Consider the following 19,609-nt stretch of genomic DNA (forward strand, 5'->3'; position numbering starts at 1 on the left):
CAGAATTCGTGGTGTACACTTACTTCTTTTTTTCTTTTTTTATAGCAAAGGTGGAAATGTATTGAAGAACAAGTACAGACTCCCATGTGGGGAAGGGGAAAGAATCTCATAGCACAGACTCCCACGCAGGGAGGGGGAAAGAGTCCCCATACACTTATTTCCACATTCATCTTTCCTGATGTCGAGAAGGATGAGGTCATGCACCCAGGGCCTCTAGGAAAACTGGGAAGAAGTTGATATTGGTGTATGGTCCTGCCCTGGCCCTCTGAGCAGCCCCTTTATTAGTGGCCCTCTCTGCCTCTCTCTGGACACAACCCCCATTCCCAGAAGCCATGATCTTTCATAGTGACACCGATCCCCTTGAGAACACTGAGTGGCAATGGCTGAGGTTGGAAGCCCTCCCCCCCCCTGCCCCCCCCCCCCGCACCCTCCCTTCGCCCTTTGGGTTACTTATATTCTAATTTTGGGTTCTTAAAATTCCAACAATGGTAGAAACTACTGGTTGTTCCCCAAGATCCATCGTCCTCTTTTCCCACAGTAATGTAATATCTATCTTGGCACATGGCCACCCAGATAAAGATGACATTTCCAAGCCTCTCTTGCAGCTAGGTGTAGCTATGCGACTAAGTTCTGACCAATGGAATGAACATGAAAATGCCACATGGCAGCTTCTGGGCATTTCCCTGAAGTGGCAGCTTCCCCACCCCTAGTCTCCATCCTGCTGCTTAGCACATGAACGTGACAGCTGATGCGTCATCTCAGACCAGGGGTTGATCTTTGGTATGGAAGTTACATTAGTTGGAACTAGGAGAGAAGGAGCATGGGTCCCTGAGGACCCCACGGAGCAAAGTCATCACACCAGCTCTGTACTTCCTACTCCTGGATGTTAACTTGAGGGAGGTAAGAATTTTCATATCCTTTAATCTTCTGTTATTTTGTGTCTAACTATGACCAACAGCCAACCTAATCTTAAATAACACAATCCCCAATACACTAAAGCTAAACTACCAGCCTTTTTGACAGGCAGTGGGAAGAACATTTTGGACAGGGATATTAGCAAGAGCAGGGGAGAGAGAAAGCTGTCTAATCGGGTGTCATTAAGTGGCTTCCTATTCTGCCTGTGGGTAGAAGGTTCTATCTGTTCCGGGTTAGTGTACACATCAGTGTATTTCTGTGTAAACGTCCTACCACCCTAGGACTGGAAAAGTCCTTGGAAGTGGTTGTGGTACACTTCGGTTCCTTAATCCAGAAACACAGGATCATTATCCCAAAATAAAGAGAATGTCCGTTGTGTTTTTGTTTTTTTAATCTGTAGGAAAGCACTTACTCCATGAAGGGAGATGAACTTTGACAGTTGCTATTTGACCCAGAATTTGGGGTGAGGGGTGAGAGGCGCTCTAGGGAAGCCCTTTGCCTCCCAGCGTATGGCACTCTGGTGTTGCAGTTTGGCATTGCCCAATGTGTGTGGCTCCAGAGGGCCAGCTCAGAGCCGCAGCCTTTCTCTGATGGCACGGTGACATTTTCAGCTGTTCCAAAAATTACCCAGAATTATATAGGAAAGAACAGAAAGTGACATAAATTGCAGCGAAAGAACTTGAAGGAAAGACTGAACAAACCACAAAAGTACTGCTGGGCCAGCAGATTGCCAGGAAGAGAGGAAGGGGATACAGCAGGCTAGGGCGAGTAAGGCCAGCATCTTCCAGGAAAACAGAACCAACCACAGCCCACAGACGGAAACTGCTCAGGAAAGGCCAAAGCCCATGAGTGCATTCCCCTAAGAGAACTGGACCACAGCGCAGATTGGCAGCACGGCTGACCAGAAACCAGAATGTCAGCACCACCTGTGCGCATCCTGTCTCCCTGGGTAGGTAAACCCTTCGACATCTGCTCGGTCTCATAACTGGGTATTTGTCGGCATGGTTGAGTTCACATATGTTGACAGTTCTGAGATTGCCACTGATTGCAAATCTCATTTTCTTCTGGGAAATGGGGAGTGGTAGTGGAGCGGAAGAAATACTAAGGGGAAAAGCAATTCTGTTATGTATTCCTCTCCTCAATGTCTCTGCAGCTTACTTGTGTATATCCACAGAATAAAAAGACTAGAAGGACATACACCAAATGTTAACACCATTGTTTTATTTAGGTGGTAAAATAATGGGTGGTTTTTATTTTCTTTCTTAAACTTTTCTATATTTCAAAAATTTACTATGATAAATACATAGCACTATTGTCATTCAAAGATGTGTGTTTGTTTTTTAAATGTTCTATTAAATTTGATGAGGGAAACCGGGAAAATGTAGTTTTGTGTTTCCCTGAACTTCTTGCACGTGGGAGCTACTGTGGACAGCCGGTGCTGTGAGAGCACACCACATACCCATTACATCACATTGTCTCTGGAGACAGAGGGGAGCATAGCATAGATGGGGAAACGCCGTCACCCCCTCCCTCCTTGGTGTGGCCAGAGAGAAAAAGCAAAAGAAGAGGCAAAGGGGGTAGTATCTTCTGCCACTTCACTGCTCCGTAAAGTTAAAGAAAATCACCATTTTAAACCATATCTTTAGAAATACAATGGCCAATAGCAGCATTTAATGTTTGTACACTAAATAAAGATTTTAGTAAACATGTGTTTTCTTGGCGAATGACATTGGACACAAGAAACCCAATATAACAGAATTACAGATTTGGGAGGCTTCACACAGGGCTAGCTGGGCCATTTCCTCCGGTCAGGACTATAATTAAATTATTTTACTTACGTTTTTTCCCCCCAAAAAAAGAACATCCAAAAAGTGCAGTTCATTTGGACCAGAATTCTCTCATTCTAGTTACACATTATTTTCAATGAACAATTATAAGTAAATTTGATAGTTTTTTCTTCATCATCCAAACCCAGATTTTTACACAAATCTGGAATTAGAACTGTGATTAAAGAAAAGAGTGGCCAGTCTTTGATGCAAATGGTAAGTAATGGCCAGTTCAAACTGTGATAAAAACATTACAAACATTATTAATGTTTAGATAAACATTGTGTTAAAATGGATGTGGGAAACAGGTTCTCTCATAAGTTGCTGGTTGGGGAACATAGTATACCACATTGACAGGACCTATAAAAATTTTGAAGTGCACATTCTGTGAATCAGAAAATCCATTTCTAAATATTTGTTCTAATAAAACACACATTGGACAGGAGGCATGTATAAGAAAGTTTAGTAGGCAGGGTTTCTAATAAAGGGGAAAATGGCAACAAGGATCCATAGGGAGCCAATATGTGATCTGTAGAATACAACAAAATATAATGCAGCATTTAAAGAGAACAGGAGAGACAGGTCTCTAAAACATATTGTTGGGTGAAAAAAGCAAGTTACAGAAAGATATCCATAGAGTATGGCAGATGGTTGATATAGAAAACTGGATTATACTATATATTTATTTTATTTTATTTTTTATTAGTCCTTACCCAAGGATATTTTTCCCATTGATTTTCAGGGAGTGGAAGGGAGGGAGAAAGGGGGAGAGAGAGAGAAAGAGAAACATCGATGTGAGAGAGACACATCGACTGGTTGCCTCCTACACACTCCCCTGAGTGAACCTGCAACCCAGTTATGTGCCCTTGAATGGAAAACGAACCCATGATCCTTCAGAGCGCAGGCTGATGTTCTACCACTGAGCAACACCAGCCAGGGCATACTCTCTCTCTATTTTTTATGGGGACATATGTATGGATGTAAATGTATTGAAAAGGCTCGGAGCAATAACAATGTTTACCTCTGAGGAAGTGGAATGGGGACCAATATTTGAGTCCCCATTAAAGTTAAAGCATTAACTTTTCAGTGATGTCAATTTTTATACGGAGAAAAATTATTTGACATTTATTTATTACTTCAGTAGTTTAAAATTAAAAAAAAAAACTACTTAAAGAGAAAAATAGTAACTCTACAGTGGATAAAACTGGCAACCACGTGATCAAGATTAACATCCCCAGTGATGTCATGTTGATAGCGTCTGCCCCTGTTGTGATGTGACAAGAAGGGCACTTCACCTCTTGGCGTGTTCTTCCCCCAAACCTATAACCTCAGTGTAACCATGAGGAAAAACATCAGACAAACTCACATTAGGGAACATTCTACAGGTTGCCTAGCCAGTACTCCTAAAGACTGTGAAGGTCATGATAAACACGGAAAAACTGAGGAACTGGCTCAGACCTGAGGAGACTGGGGAGACGTGACAATTATGTGCAGTGCGGTACCCTGGATAGGATCCAGGAGCACAAAAAGGACATTGATGGAGAAAACAGTGAATTCCAATAAAAGTCGAGTTGAGTTAACAGTAATGTACCAATGTTGGCTCCATAGGTGTGACAAATGTACCATCCTATGAAATAAAAGGCCAGAGGCGTCACAACTGGAACGACCAGAGACTAGACCACCACGGCCCCTTGCCAGGCTGGCCCCGCTCCCAAGCAAGCAGTTAGGGCCAATCAGGCAGGCAGGCAGAGTGGATAGGCTGATCAGGTAGGCAGATCAGCGGTTAGGGGGGATCAGGTAGGCAGGCAAGTGGTTAGGGGTGATCAGGTAGGCAGACCAGCGGTTAGGGGGGATCAGGTAGGCAGGCAAGTGGTTAGGGGTGATCAGGTAGGCAGGCAAGTGGTTAGGGGTGATCAAGTAGGCAGACCAGCAGTTAGGGTGATCAGGTAGGCAGACCAGCAGTTAGGGGTGATCAGGTAGGCAGACCAGCAGTTAGGGGTGATCAGGTAGGCAGGCCAGCGGTTAGGGGTGATCAGGTAGGCAGACCAGCAGTTAGGGGCGATCAGGTAGGCAGATGGCCCCCTGCCAGGCTGGCCCCATCCCCAAGCAAGCGGTTAGGGGCAATCAGGCAGGCAGGCAGAGTGGATAGCAGTGATCAGGTAGGCAGACCAGTGGTTAGGGGTGATCAGGTAGGCAGACCAGCAGTTAGGGGTGATCAGGTAGGTTGACCAGTGGTTAGGGGTGATCAGGTAGGCAGACCAGTGGCTAGGGGCGATCAGGTAGGCAGGCCAGCAGTTAGGGGAGATCAGGTAGGCAGATGGCTCCTTGCAGGGCTGGCCCCGCCCCCCAGCAAAGAAAGAGGGAGGCCCAGGCCAGCCAAGTCATTGCACCCCAGCCTGTCGCCTGCAGAGGGAGGCCACTGGTGGCAGGGGAGGGGGGGTAGTGCTGCACAGATGGCAAGCAGTGGCATCGGTGGGGGTGGGCCAGTTGCCTGCAGCCGGGGGAAGGAAAGTTCCAATAGGCCCTGATCTCAGGCCAGGCCTAAGGACCCTATCCGAGGGATCCCGGACTGTGAGAGGGTGCAGGCTGGGCTGAGGGATACCCCACCCCCCCGGGGTGCACTCATTTTCGTCCACTGGGCCTCTAGTAGTAATATAAGATGTTAATAATAGGAGAAAGGGGGTAAAGGAACACCTGGGAACTCTTTGTACTATCTTTGCAACTTTTCTGCAAACCTAAAACTATTCTAAAATAAAACATTTATTTTTATTTTTAAAAATTCCCTAAAGGAAGGTTTTGGTGAACAGTAGTCACTGAGAATTGATCAGAAACTCTTCTGAAGTTGCACTACAATTAGTGCTTACAATCTCCCAAATAGGACATAGAACTGTCAAAATGGACAGTCCTATGAGGTTCGCTTTCCTTCATGCAGACGTCCCTTAAGAAAGTTATTTTTCATGAGGGATTGGTTGTCACTTCAGAATCAGGATGCTCACCAGCATACAGATGCTAAAATTCATACTTGACTGCTACGTGCTTGCAAAATAGCAACAGAGCTTTAAAATTCATACCCCACTCCTGTGACCCCTCCCAGCTGCCACGTTTTACTTAACCCTCATCTCCTCTGACTAGCATTCAACATTCAGAGTGCAGCATGCGACCACTCGTGCTCTCATACTCTATAGAGTGACTCTACCAAAGCGGAAGAAATACTTGAGGAGGTCACCAAGTAACACCCACAGGAAAATGTGAAGCAAAGTGGAAAACTATTGGTTACTGGCTTAGAATTTCCTTCCTTAAAACCTGTGCTATTTTCTTTTTAAAATACACTGAGTGGCCAGATTATTATGATCTCTGAACGCATAATAATCTGGCCACTCACTGTGTGTGTGTGTGTGTGTGTGTGTGTGTGTGTGTGTGTGTGTGTATTAGAGGCCTGGTGCATGAATTTGTGCATGGGCGGGGTCCGGCCAGCCTGGCCAGGGAGAGGGGACATGCGTAGTTGGCCGGCCTGCCTGCTGGTTGAACTCCTGGTCGAGGGGACAATTTGCATATTAGCCTTTTATTATATAGGATATACACTGAGTGGCCAGATTATTATGCGTTCAGAGATCATAATAATCTGGCCACTCAGTGTATATTTTTATTGATTTCAGAGAGGGAGAGGGAGAGGGAGAGATAGAAACCTCAATGATGAGAGAGAATCATTGATTGGCTGCCTCTTGCACACCCCCTAAAGGGGATCAAGCCCACAACCTGGGCATGTGCCCTTGACCAGAATGAAACCCGGGACCTTTCAGTCCCCAGGCTGATGCTCTATTCACTGAGCCAAACCAGCTAGGGCGCTGCATTATTTTCTGTTCCCTGCTTGGAAATCCCTCTGCAGCACGTTTGCATGGCTAACTCCTTCTCATTCATCAAATTTCATCTCAGATGCCCTTACTCTGAAAGATCTTGGCCCATCTCTCTACCTGTGGGTGCTCCTCTCTGCCCCATTGCCCTCTACTCCTGTGAATTTCTTCATGGCACCCACACGTTAGAGATGTAGATTTTCTTCTTTGTTCACTCATTTATTACGTGTTCCATTTCCAGAGCCCAACACAATTCCTGGCACAAAGCTAGCATTATGTAATGATCACTGAATGAATGAATGAGAAACTGGGGGAAAACTTGCACGACACTAGTAAGTACGGTAACTTGTGTGTGTATATGTCTCCCCTCTTGCCCCACTTGTAGAACCTATAGGTATGCTAAGTCTCTTTAGGGTCTAGTTGCCATGAACCAACTTGAAAACACAGTGCTCACATTTTTTTCCTTTGGTCAATTCCAAGAGCAACATTTACAAGTCAGTAAATAGCCAGGGGAAGTGGTTTTCTTTCTTTCTCCTTTTTAAACATTTGGACAACTGAATTCAAAACAGATTTGATGAAAGCACAGATTGCCTTTTATTAATACCCCGGCTTTCCATTTCTCTGCAAAGGGAGGGAAACAGTAGCAGAGAATAAGAAGTTCTCGCCAGTGTGTGGCTGGGCTCCTCACACTGTTGCTCTAACTTAGTGCCTTCTGCCTCTCGATAGTTACCTGAGCCATCACCTCCTGCTCTCACTTTTGCTTTCCACTGACACAGGGACCCCACAGAGGTAACCTCCTTTGTCCCCTGAGTACCCCTGGGCACTGCCACAACTCTGTCCGACCACAGCCTGGACCTCAGCACTTCTCCATGATTTCAAACATGAAGCTCTTCTTCTCTGACTCCATCTTCCATTGCCTCCCACCTCTCCCTCACATTCACCTCCCTTCCCCCTCATTTAGCCACCAGGAGTTTAATTCTCCCTGTCCTCTTAGCCAAGGAGGAAAACAGATATGTGACGAAGACCCTCAGATGTGAATACCAGAGCTTCCCAGATAAAGGAAGATTACATCAGCATCAAGAAACAGTCTGTCCAGGATGCCGGGGGCAGAGGTCTTATTCAGAGATACCTGGGCTGAGTCTGCTTTTGCCCTTTACCCCCACCCCACCCCCATTCCCTACTCCCAACCCTCTTCCCCCTCAGTTTGGTTCAAGAAGTAGAAGAGCCAGATGTTTTTAAGTGTCTCCTTGTTAGTACAAGGTCTTCCTGAATGGTGACATACACCTGGTGGTGAAATGACAATAGGATAGGGAGAATCTGGCTGTTTTCTCAGCTCTGGCAGGGAGCTGGCCGAGGGAAAAGCGTCACTGATGGGTGCACGCACTATCCGGGAATCCAGGGGCCAGGGAGAGCCATGCTGTGATGCAGCATCTGGTCCTGATCTGTGTGGCTAATTTTTCATTAGCCTTTCTAGATCCTCATCTAAGCAGATTAAAAAGTTACAGAAGTTGTGGTGTGTGTGTGTGTGTGTGTGTGTGTGTGTGTGTGTGTGCGCGCACACGCGCGCACGCGACTCTGTGTTAGCTTCCAGACAGTCTGTAACTCATTAAACCCATTTCAGGTTTCTCTTTCTCTCATAACCAGCCTGGGATGGTGGGTCATGACAGTGCTTCTCTTTCTAGAATTCTACTAAATTTCTCTGTGCTTCCAACTTTATGTATCATTTTTGTTTACTCTACGGTTGTCTTCAGGGACGAAAGTAATAGAATTATTATGCAGAGTGGGCTCACTGCAAATTCATGTCCTCTTATGTCAACTGGGCCCTCTTAGCTGCGTGGTCATCCTTAGGCTTTTCTCTCATTGGTGACTTTTCCCACATTGATACCTGCTCACACACCATGTTCACCTTCTAACTCACTAACCCGAACATCTTCCTCTTCCTCTCCCTCTCCTTCTCGCTCTCCAAGGCAGCAGATCATCCACAAGCTCCTGCATAATATCTTTTAACGCCAGAAAATTCTACGTACCTCATTCACCTAAAGGGAAGTGATGCCATTGTCCCTTTCTCAAAATTACTCCTCCACTTGTGTGTTTTTTTCACCCCACTCCCCCTTTTCCCCCCAGGATCATCTGTGTCTCAAATTTACTTTTTCATATCTTCCATCTCTTCTTCTCCACTGCTCCTTCCCTTCAGAGCATAAATAAACACACTGAGTTTTCTCATCTTAAGCAAGCAAATGAAACAAAACTATTCTCTTACAGAGCAACAAACAATAGCAGATTATAGCTTCAAAATGCTATAGTACAATTGTGAAGACAAATATCGGCTAGGTTTGTGTAGAAACTCCCTTTCCTAGCAAAATTCATGCCTCTCCCATGTAGTAGCTACCTAACTAGCTCCCTGCCTTCAATTTCTCCCTCTTTCAATCCAATTAACACTGGGCTGCCACGTTAATCCTCCTAAAAAATATAGCTTTGTATATAATATTGCACACATTCCTTATGGCACTTATATGCATCTATTACAACCTGCCCTCTCCTCCCCACTAAAAAAACTTCGCTGCACTCTATTTCCACATGAGCCTTCCACTCCACCAAAGTTGAACACTCCACGTATAGTCTCTCCTCTGCATTGTTGTTCATACTTCCCTCCTCGGATGTGCCCCTACTTCCCTCTCCACCACCACTTCCTTTAACCCTCCGCTTTCTTCAAGCCCAGCTAAACACCAAATGAGCTGGACGGTTGATAAATATTGTGAGTGTTTAGACAGAAAGCGGTCCTCACAGGGTTGGTTCTATTGAGAAAAACCTTTTGAAGGAGGAGGAAATTGAAGGTTTTTCAGACTTACTTTGAAAAACGACCAAAGTGAATTTCGAAGGTCTACACACAGGTGGTGAGTTGCACAGAAAGGTCTATTGGTTATTTTCCCCTGTGGTACCTGGTAGAGGTTGGTGTTACTATAAATATTCTCCCAGATTCGGTCATAGTCGCATTGATGCAAGCCCTGGGAAGCCACGGAAGTGGGATGAGATGGAGCCAGCATGACCGTCTTTGCAGCGTGATCTTGGAGCACTTGCGTTACTCGCTCAGGGCTGGAAATCTTGAGGAGAACACAGAGGAGAAGGAGTGGTTGGGAGAAGGGTGATTCCCTTCTTCTCTCAAGAATTTGGTCGTGTAAACATGAATAAGAAGGAAGCTCCAGATGAGACTTTATTCAATTAAAAAAAATCATGATTCCCTTAGGTATATTCATCCGTTCAGCACCGTAAGTATTCAAATACACATAAGAGCACATTTAAAATTCTGTTTCAACCCGCTAAGTACAAGTGTTGTGGCACCAATGAAACACCTATCCATTTGGGGTACAAACTGTCTGCAGTTAGAAAGCTGCCAGGAGATGGATGAGGAGGAAGCAGCTGGGTAGTCTGAGGAAAGCACAGGCTTTGTAAGGACACTGCCCTGGGCTTGCATCCCTGCTGGAGTCCTGGCTTTTTAACGCAAAGCAGGACAAGTCAACCTAACAAGATCACTAAGGATGTCTCTCCCGGGATTGCTGCAAAAATGCCTGGCATGTAGCAGGTGCTGAATAAATGTTCGTTCTCCTTGTCCAAAGGTAAAAAAACGAAATAATAATTCCAGAGCTAAACTTCTACTTCAGTGATACACATGTTACCATGTTTTAATCATTTTAATATCACTAAACCTCAGAGATCATTTAGGTCGATCCCTATCAAAATCTCAATGGCTTTTGTTTTTTAGAATAGAAAAATTTATCCTAAAATTCATTTGGAATCTCAAAAAACCCCAAATAGCCAAAATAATTTTGAAAAAAAAAATTGAATGACTCACATTTTCTGATTTTAAAACATACTACAAAGCTACAATAGTAAAAATAGTGTGGTACTGGCATAAATTACACATTTAGACCAGTGGACTAGAATACAGAGCCTAGAAATAAATCCTCAATTGTATAATCAAATAATCTAAGACAAGGGTGCCAAGACCACTCAATGGAGAAGGAACAGTTTCTTTAACAAATGGTGTTGGGAAAACTGGATATCAACATACAAAATAATGAAGTTGGACCCTTATCCTCCACCATATACAAAAATTAGCTCAAAGTGGATTAAAATCTAAATATAAGATCTAAAACTATAAAACTTTTAGTAGGAAACAAGGTAAAAGCTTCATGACTTTGAACTTGGCAATGATTTCTTAGCTATGACCCCAAAAGCACAGGCAAAAAAAGAGAAAAAAAATTGAAAGGAGACAAATGTCACTACATCAAATTTATAAACTTCTGTGCATCAAAGGACACACAATCAACAGTAACAAGGAAACCCATGGAATGAAAGAACCTATTTACAAATTATACATCTGATTAATATATCTGGGGTTAATACCCAGAACATATAAAGAACTCCCACAACTCAACAACAACAAAAATACAGAAATTACCCAATTAAAAAATGGGCAAGTCTGCCCAGTGTGGCTCAGTGGTTGAGCGTCAACTTATGATCCAGTAGGTCACACTTCAAATCCTGGTCAGGGCACATGTCCAGGTTGCGGGCTCGATCCCCATTGTGGGGTGTGCAGGAGGCAGCCAATCAATGATTCTCTCTCATCATTGATGTTTCAATCTCTCTCCCTCTCTGAAATCAATAAAAATATATTTTAAAAAAATAAAAGAAGAGCATTCTGATATATTCAACAACTCGGATGAACCTTGAGGACATTATGGTGGGTAAAATAAACTAGTCAATAAAAAAAGGACAAATATTATGATCCCACTAATATGTGGTGCCTAGAGTAGTCAAACTCATAGAGAACAGAAAGTAGAATGGTGGTTGCTGGGACTTGGGGGAGGGAGGAATTGTTTAATGGCTATATACTAGTAGTTTCAGCTTTGCCAGATGAAAAGAGTTCTAGAGATGGATGGTGGTGATGGTTGCACAATAATATGGATGTACTTTATACCACTGAACTGTACACTTAAAAAAGGCTAAAATGATAAATTTCATGTTGTATTTTAACTACAATTTAAGAAAAAAGAAAAAATAATATAAGGACAGGCCATGTCCCCTTCACTTTGCTTCCTTCAATGTTAACATCTTGCAAAACTACAGTACTGTACAGTATCACAACCTTGATACTGACATTGATACAAACAAAATATAGAACAGACCCATCACCACAAGAATCTCTTGTTTTGAAGTTACACTCCTTTCCCTTCCCTACCATCTCTCCTTAGCCTGTAGAATTCATGAATCTGTTCTCCATTTCTATAGTTTTGTCATTCCGAGAGTGCTGTGTAAATGAACTCATACAGTCTTTATAGGATTATAGTTCTTTAGCGATTCATCCATATTCTTGGGCATATCACTAGTTTGTTTCTTTTTATAACTGACTGCTATCCCATTGTATGGTTCTACCAGAGTTAGTTTAATAGGAGGTACAGATTTTCAGTTTTACAAAATAAAAATAAAAATTCTGCAGATGTTTTGCAACAATGTGAGTATACTGAATACTACATGAATGCTTAAGATGATAAATTTTATGTTAAGTGTTTTTTACACAATAAAAATGAGATAATTTTAGTCTAAAAGTTTTGTTTCACAGATGAAGAAACTAAAACTCAAGGTTATATGACTAGACCAATATCACGCAGAATCTAAAGTTGGACTATAATCCAACTCTTTTGACAATCGTTACTCTCTACTGAAAGCTAACAGGATTATAAAAGTTTGGTAATTAGATTAGAAAGTTCCAAACAAAGCCTTCACAATAAATTCATGGCTAACATTTTTAAAAGGGAAAGAAAATTCAATTTTTCTGAGAACAATTTTAGTAAGAGTTTTATCTATAAGGGAACATGATTATTATTATTTTCTTACCTTCAAAAACTTTGCTTGGAGTTGCATTAATACATCTATTCTTCTCTGTTCTTTTAGTTTAGTCAAAAGCTTCTTTTGCCAAGGATCACATTTTGGCTTAATCTAGTGTATAAACATGTTCACATAAAGTTACAACACGACACAATGGTTCTCTATGAAAGTTGCAAGCAAAGAGATTCAAGGACCTTCTGAAAAGGAATCTGGCCTCAGCGCTAGAAAGTTTACTAGAGCGTGTGAAGTCTTGGAAAGGGTCTGTGTGGGTTCACCAGTCTGCGGAGGGAGACTGTTGGTGCCTGCCTATGAGATGCAGTAGCTCCATCTGGGATGACAGAGCACCATCCACGAACAGAAGGGACCCTAAATCTATCAGTGTTGGGCATTTTACTTGATTTATGGGGCAAGAGAAGTCCACTCACAAAGACTCCTTGTGACTGCACATGTAAAACTTCAACTTTCATATGAACGAGCTATATTTCAAAAATTAGTTCTATGGCTAAATAAGTAAACCAATATGTGGATAACTCTCTAAATTTATATCTAGTTCTAAGCTCCAGCAGGTTATATCCAACTATCTCCTTATACTTAGTTGGCCTGTGTAACAATCTAAAACAAAAGGTATGGCTTCCCCTACACCAACCACTTATTTGCTCAAGCCCCAGACTAAGGAGTAATGATTTCTCCCCTTTTCTCCCATCCATCTTTATCACTTAAGACTTTTCCTTCCTTCATAATACATGAATTCATGATACATGAATGCATAATCCATGAATAATGAGGTTCAACTCCTCATTATTCATGGGCTTCGTGTTTGCAAACTTGCCTACTCACTAAATTTTATTGGTAACCCTCAAAATTAACACCAGCAGAGCTTTCCTGCTCCTTCAGGGATGTGCACGGAAGGGTGAAAATTTGAGTTGCCCAACTCCACATTTCCAGCTGAGGTCAAACAAGGCAATATTCTGCCTTCTTATTTCAGCCCTTAGACTATAAATAAGTGTCTTTTTGTGGTCTATTTAGTGCCCCGTTTTTATACTTTCGTGCTTTTTGTTGGTGATTGCACTGTTTAAAACAGCCCCCAAGCATAGTACTGAAGCTCTGCCTAGTGTTCCTAGGTATAGGAGGCAGTGATGTGTCTTACAGAAGAAACATGAGCTTTGGTAAGCTTCGTTCAGGCATGAGTTATAGTGTTGCTGGCCATGAGTTCAATGTTAATGAATCAACAACACATATTAAATAGTGTCTTTAAACAGAAATGCACATAAAATAAGGTTATGTCTTGATCAGTTGATGAACCTAATCCTGTATTTTCCCTATGAGCAATAGTTCAGTTTTAATTCCATAATATTTGTGGCAACTTTATGGGACATAATTACCCCAAATAACAAGAATGGGCTCTACTTATCATTACCTAAAATCATTTCAGTTAATCTGCTAACTTGTTTATTGTTTGTGAATTGTGTGTCTCCAGCACCCAGGCCCATGCCTGACACACAGTATGTAGTCAGTCAATAGTTTTGGCTTAAAAAGCTGGATTTACACAAATTAATTATACCCTCAAGTGTTATTCTTTGTTGTTGCCCAGTAGGCAAGATGACTAACAACAAGAAGGGAAAGTATCCAACAGGGAGAGGTACAGTAGGGGGAACTTCCAGAGAAGGCAGAGCAGAGTGGCTAGCTTCAACCTAGATCGAGGCAGGAGGGAGCTGGGGGATCCTGGCGCACAAGACCAGATTCTCTGAGCTGCCTCTCCTGAGGAGATGAAGGCACTGACCCTATGTCTTAGGGGACAATTTTCTGAGGGAACGAGGAGAGGGCATAACAAGGACCTGATGACCTGGTGCTGCCAAGTTGCCTGGCCTGCTTGGAGGGTACTTGGCAACACTGTTGACATCACTGACAGGCAGGTCACCATCAACAAGGTCTACTTACCTTTATAAAGGAAATCCAGTTGGCTCTCTTTTTCAAGGCCATCCCAGGCCCTGCCAAACCCCAGTTCTCCGCTTTAGCTGTCCCAATATCATAGTCTGGAAACGTTTGCATTCTCTGCTGCTCTTTGAAGATGCTTTGAAATTTTTGGGAAACCTAAACAGAATTAAGGAGAGAGTAGAAACCGAGGTGGGGGAGGGGGAGTGTTAGATTGCAGGCAATTTCAAAGACAGCTACTGTCTTTGAAACTAATTGATAAAACATGACTCATGACAATAACAGGACCTTAAACGTATATATCTGTGAGGCACATGTATTCAGTCAGCTCATTACTATAATTGTGTGTGTGTTTTCTTTGTTCTGAATATCTGTTCCAAAGATTGGGGATCATGTAATATATTTCTTTGTATGTATTTTGAGCCAGACCCTAAAAGGAGTCTAGATTTGGAAATACATTCACTATTTCTGGCCACCTGGTAAACTAGAAAATCTCAGGGCTAGCCTGAGCCTGACCAGGATGCTGACCAGGATGCTGCTAGAGAAAAGGGTGCAGATACTGGAACCTGATAAAACTTTTAAAGGTACCTCAGCCAACCCCTGCACATCTCACTTTCAGACTGAGGCTGCCAATGCTTGCTGTGACATAACTTCCTACTGCCAAAATGCCAGTCCTTCTTCCTCCCTTCTCCAGAGTGAGCCAAGGCCCACCGAGCCTGTGGCGGTGCCTTCATCATTGCACTGGCCACACTGTATCATGATTTCCTCACTACACGATAAGCTTCTTGAATCTCAAGAACCTACCGTATGGTGATGGTTATACAACAGTGTGAATGTACTTAATGTCACTGAACTATACACTCAGAAATGGTTAAAATAGTATGCTATGTATATTTTATTACCCCCTGACCCTCCCCCCGCCCCCCCCCCCCCCCACACACACACAGAATCTACCACAGTGCTGGCACATACTAGGGCCTCAATAAAGGTGTAGGAATAACTGAACGAGTTCAATGAGTCACAGAGCTAAAGATTCCTCCAGTTAATGCCGGTGCCTCCCAGGCTGTGCTGTCCAATATGGCTGCTCCTAGCCATGTGCGGCTGTTCAACATTTAAATGTAAATTCATTAAAATTAAATAAAATCTAAAAGTTAGTTCCTCATTTATGCTACCCACATTTCAAGTACTCAATGGCCACATGTGACTAGTGGTTAACATACTCAAAAGACCAGATATCGGTCTTATCCCTCAGTGCAGGAAGTTCAATGAGACGGTGCTAGACTAGGGCTGGGGTGCAAACTTTTTCATTTTATTGAATATAAAGCATTTTGCCAATAGGAAAGTTATTGCAATACATTCTGAGAATTGCAGGCTTTTAGACACTAGACAACTCCACCATGCAAATTTGCCAAATCTTGGCTACATTTTTATCTTCTACTATGGACTAGAACTTACCTCTTACTTTAAATTCTGCAGAAAAATAAATCCTACAAATCGTCTGGGTTGGATAGTCAAGGGTGTCATTACTCTTACTGAGAGCAAGTTAAACTGCTAATCTAAATCTCACCTATTACTATTATATTTTATCACTCTAAAAACAATTGTGGCAGCATAAACATCCAACTTTGTGGCAAATGCTAGTGTTGTCTTTCACGAATACCTATATTCAAATTAAGAAAGAGTCCATCAAGTACCAAGAAAAACAGTTCTGTCTCCTTAGCCGCACCCCTCAGCTCCTCTACGTCATATGGGATATTGAAATGAGAGAGGAGGAGCCTGAGCTGAGGTTTCAGTTCTTCTGTCTCTGTTGTGTGTTGGGGCAGGACAAACGCAGCTTCAGGTCTCATTGGCCCTGAAAAAAATCCAAAATCAGTAATATTTAGACCAATGAACACCAGGCAGGAGGACAAATGGGAGGGTCCTTTGAGGTAGCTGGAGGCAGGGCCTCCTCTGCGGTGGGGAGGGCCATTCTGCTCCTTGCCCTTCTCTGCCACAATTTACAGAGTGCACCCCACTGGGCCAGGGCTATTTGACAAACTCCTGGTTCTGGCTTTCTAGATGAGCTAGCCAGGCTCCTGTTCCCCTCTCACGGCCTGCAAGAGCGACGGAACAGAGCTCTGTGGAATGACTAAGTGGGAGCAGAACTACCTATGGTCCTTCATAGGAAACGAAGAGTATGATTTCTGAGTTAACCAAACAATTAGAAGAAGGTGAGAGTCTTCACCTCCTTTCGCCTGCTTACTCCTATTCATCTCTACAAGTACCCCGTTTGGACTCTCCTCCTTTGAGACGCCAACTCTGATTCCCCACTGGGTTAGCTACTTCTCTCAACGCACCAGGTCTATACCCTAAAGCAAACACATCACTCAGAGAACCCTGATCAGGTTTCGTAGCCATCTGGAATACAAGGCAAGGGCAGGAAGACTACTGATTCAAATAAGGAAAGTCTTTTAAAATCATGTAACCTTAAAAATGAAAGACATCTTAAAGTTCATGTAATATGAAAGGTTTATTTTGGAGATGAGTACATTGAAAGCAAAGCAGAGAAAATGACCTAAACTTTCAGGCCCACAGTGAGGCCACAGAAGAAACAGGTCTAGAGCTCAGTACTCCTGACTTCAAGTTCATTGCTTTTTTCTCCCCATCTCTTACTTTGCTAGTTATAAAGATGGAGATAATAATGTCTAAGAGAAGTGTTTGTTATTTTTATTTCCACAAGGTAACACTTATTTATTGAGGTGATATAACTTTTTGGTATATAGAAAATTTTCAAGCAAGATCATGTGACAAAACAGCACCTGAACAGCACACGTGGAAAATCACAGTCTCCTTTCCTCCACATTACTCTCAGGGAAAGGAGACTAATTTCTTACCCGAAACGCTGGTATCCCTAGGGCCTGGGGATGCAGACCCCTGGATGTCAGCATTGGTGTCATCGGCGTGGACCTTTTCATTTTCCTGACCAGCCTCAGAGACCTCATCAACAGCCACACTCAGCACATTGGAGATGGGCAGATACTGGAGGGCCTACAGAAGGGCACAACCAAGAGACTGCACATCAACTCAGTTCTCACAGAAGCTCCCAGGTTTTGGTTCAGGAGCAGCATTTCGCTTTGACAGAGGACAGGGAGGTGGAGGTGGGCCTCAGTAACCTGCCCAATCATGAGAGGCAAAATCTGGAGCTGGGAGGCTCAGTGCTATCACCAGCTCTAAGTGACCTTAACCTGTAGGCAGGTCTACATTGATCAAGCACCCATAATGGACAAGGTACTGTGTGAGGTGGTAGGGACACAAAAATGAATAAGGCCTGGGCTAACCTCAGAGTTCACACTCTAGTGGGGGACCCAGACTTATGAGCGGATCATTATTATACCATGTCACTGAGGAGAGATAATTCAGAGGTAGATCCCCCACAGTGACTGCTTGGGAAGGAATAACATCAAAGTGATGGTCAGGTTTCTGGTCTGGGTAACTCTGTAGTTGATGGTATCACTGAGATAAGGTGTAGAGCAGCGGTTCTCAACCTGTGGGTCGCGACCCCTTTGGGGGTCGAACGACCCTTTCACAGGGGTCGCCTGAGACCATTGAAAAACACAGATATTTACATTACGATTCATAACAGTAGCAAAATTACAGTTATGAAGTAGCAACGAAAATAATTTTATGTTTGGGGGTCACCACAACATGAGGAACTGTATTAAAGGGTCGCGGCATTAGGAAAGTTGAGAACCACTGGTGTAGAGGAATAGGAAAATATTTAGGTGGTGTGATCATGTCACTCCTTTTTGATGCCTCTCCCCTGGACTAGGGACTCTCTTCAGTGACTCTCTTTACCTTGTACTTATACTTACTCTATTTTTCAAATCACATTGTATTTCAGTTGGCTATTCACTTGTCTATTTTACTAACATCCTGGGGCCCAATTCCTTTTCAACAAAGACTATTATTTTCTCTACATAGTCCAGGACATGTACCAGGCATATATTAGGCCCTCATTAGATATCACTGAATAAAAAGTAGATCTACATTGAAGAGCATAAATACTAAACAAGGTGATGAAAACAAGAACTTCAGAGTGAATATGAAATAGTACAACAGAGACAAAGCTAAATTAGTGGTTCCAAAAGAAAAAGATTTCAAAGAAAAAAGCTAGTGACCCATTATTTTCCTGTCATTTGTAGAGAAGGTAGAATATAAAAACCTGACAATTTAAAGTTAGGTGACAGGTGTGACCAAACACTGCGCTGGCCATCCTGGGAGGGCACTGCATCATCACATAACCATGCTTCACATACCTGCAGGTAGTGGTGGATAGTCTTGAGTGAGTGCAGGTGACACACTAACCACTTTGTATAGACAGTCAGGTCTTCCCGTGTCACTAAGTTAGGAGGATTGCTTTTTCCCATAAGAAAGTTTTCTCGTGCAACAGACAATCTATCAGCTCTCTGAAGGGCATCGCCGTACTCCTGCATAATGTAGGCAACTTGCTTCTGTTTAGGAGAGATGCAAAGACAGACCTTGGTTATTTGCGAGCTTATTCTCTGGTGTCATTTGCTTCTGAGCATACGGTAATACAGTTTGGAGGCCAAATAAGGGGCTCTTGGAATATCAAAATTCTTTCATATTCTGAATTTGAATGACAAGGGCAGTGGTCACATTCTCAGGGCTTTGAAGGAGGGAGACTCCAGTAAACAGTCGGTGCATAAGGATGTTTGGTAACTGGAGTTGGCTTCTTAGCCTTTTCCCTATAGTAGAGGAGAATAAGTCTATGAAGAAAAATTCATTTTCTATTACATAAAGTGCCTTTAAATCTTATTTGTAAAAATAGGAACCATTATCATCCGCCATAAGCAGAACAGCCATCCATTAGTTCCTTTCCCATTTTTAGCCATGACTTTTAAAAAATTGACAAGTTACACTGTTGGTGTGAATGTAAATTGGTACAGCTATTATGGAAAACAGTATGGAGATTCCTCAAAATATAAAAATATATGGGTATATATCTGAAGGAAACAAAATCAGTATCTCAAAGATATTATTCAACCATGCAGATTATTCAACCATGAAAAAGGAAATCCTAATATTTGCAACAACAGAGAAAAACAAATACTGTATGATCTCACTTATATGTGGAATCTAAACAAAAAAAAAGTTGAACTCATAGAAGAAGAGTAGAACAGTGGCTACTGGGGACGGAGG

At 42.7% G+C, this 19,609-nt stretch overlaps 1 protein-coding gene across 1 annotated transcript in view; it reads right to left on the reverse strand.

The window, feature by feature from the left end:
* Nucleotides 1-19,609, reverse strand: part of LOC307105423 (uncharacterized protein) — a gene marked incomplete at both ends in the record, with an annotated part of 140,657 nt that overhangs the window by 113,528 nt on the left and 7,520 nt on the right. Inside the window, 6 exons of the mRNA XM_079781175.1 lie at nt 9,532-9,693; nt 12,488-12,589; nt 14,417-14,569; nt 16,105-16,262; nt 17,284-17,437; nt 18,706-18,900. Coding sequence (XP_079637301.1) covers nt 9,532-9,693; nt 12,488-12,589; nt 14,417-14,569; nt 16,105-16,262; nt 17,284-17,437; nt 18,706-18,900 — 924 coding nt within the window. The remainder of the gene's footprint in view (nt 1-9,531; nt 9,694-12,487; nt 12,590-14,416; nt 14,570-16,104; nt 16,263-17,283; nt 17,438-18,705; nt 18,901-19,609) is intronic.

This window comes from Cnephaeus nilssonii (genome assembly GCF_951640355.1).
Source record: "Cnephaeus nilssonii genome assembly, chromosome: 9".
In the NCBI taxonomy this organism is placed as follows: domain Eukaryota; kingdom Metazoa; phylum Chordata; class Mammalia; order Chiroptera; family Vespertilionidae; genus Cnephaeus; species Cnephaeus nilssonii.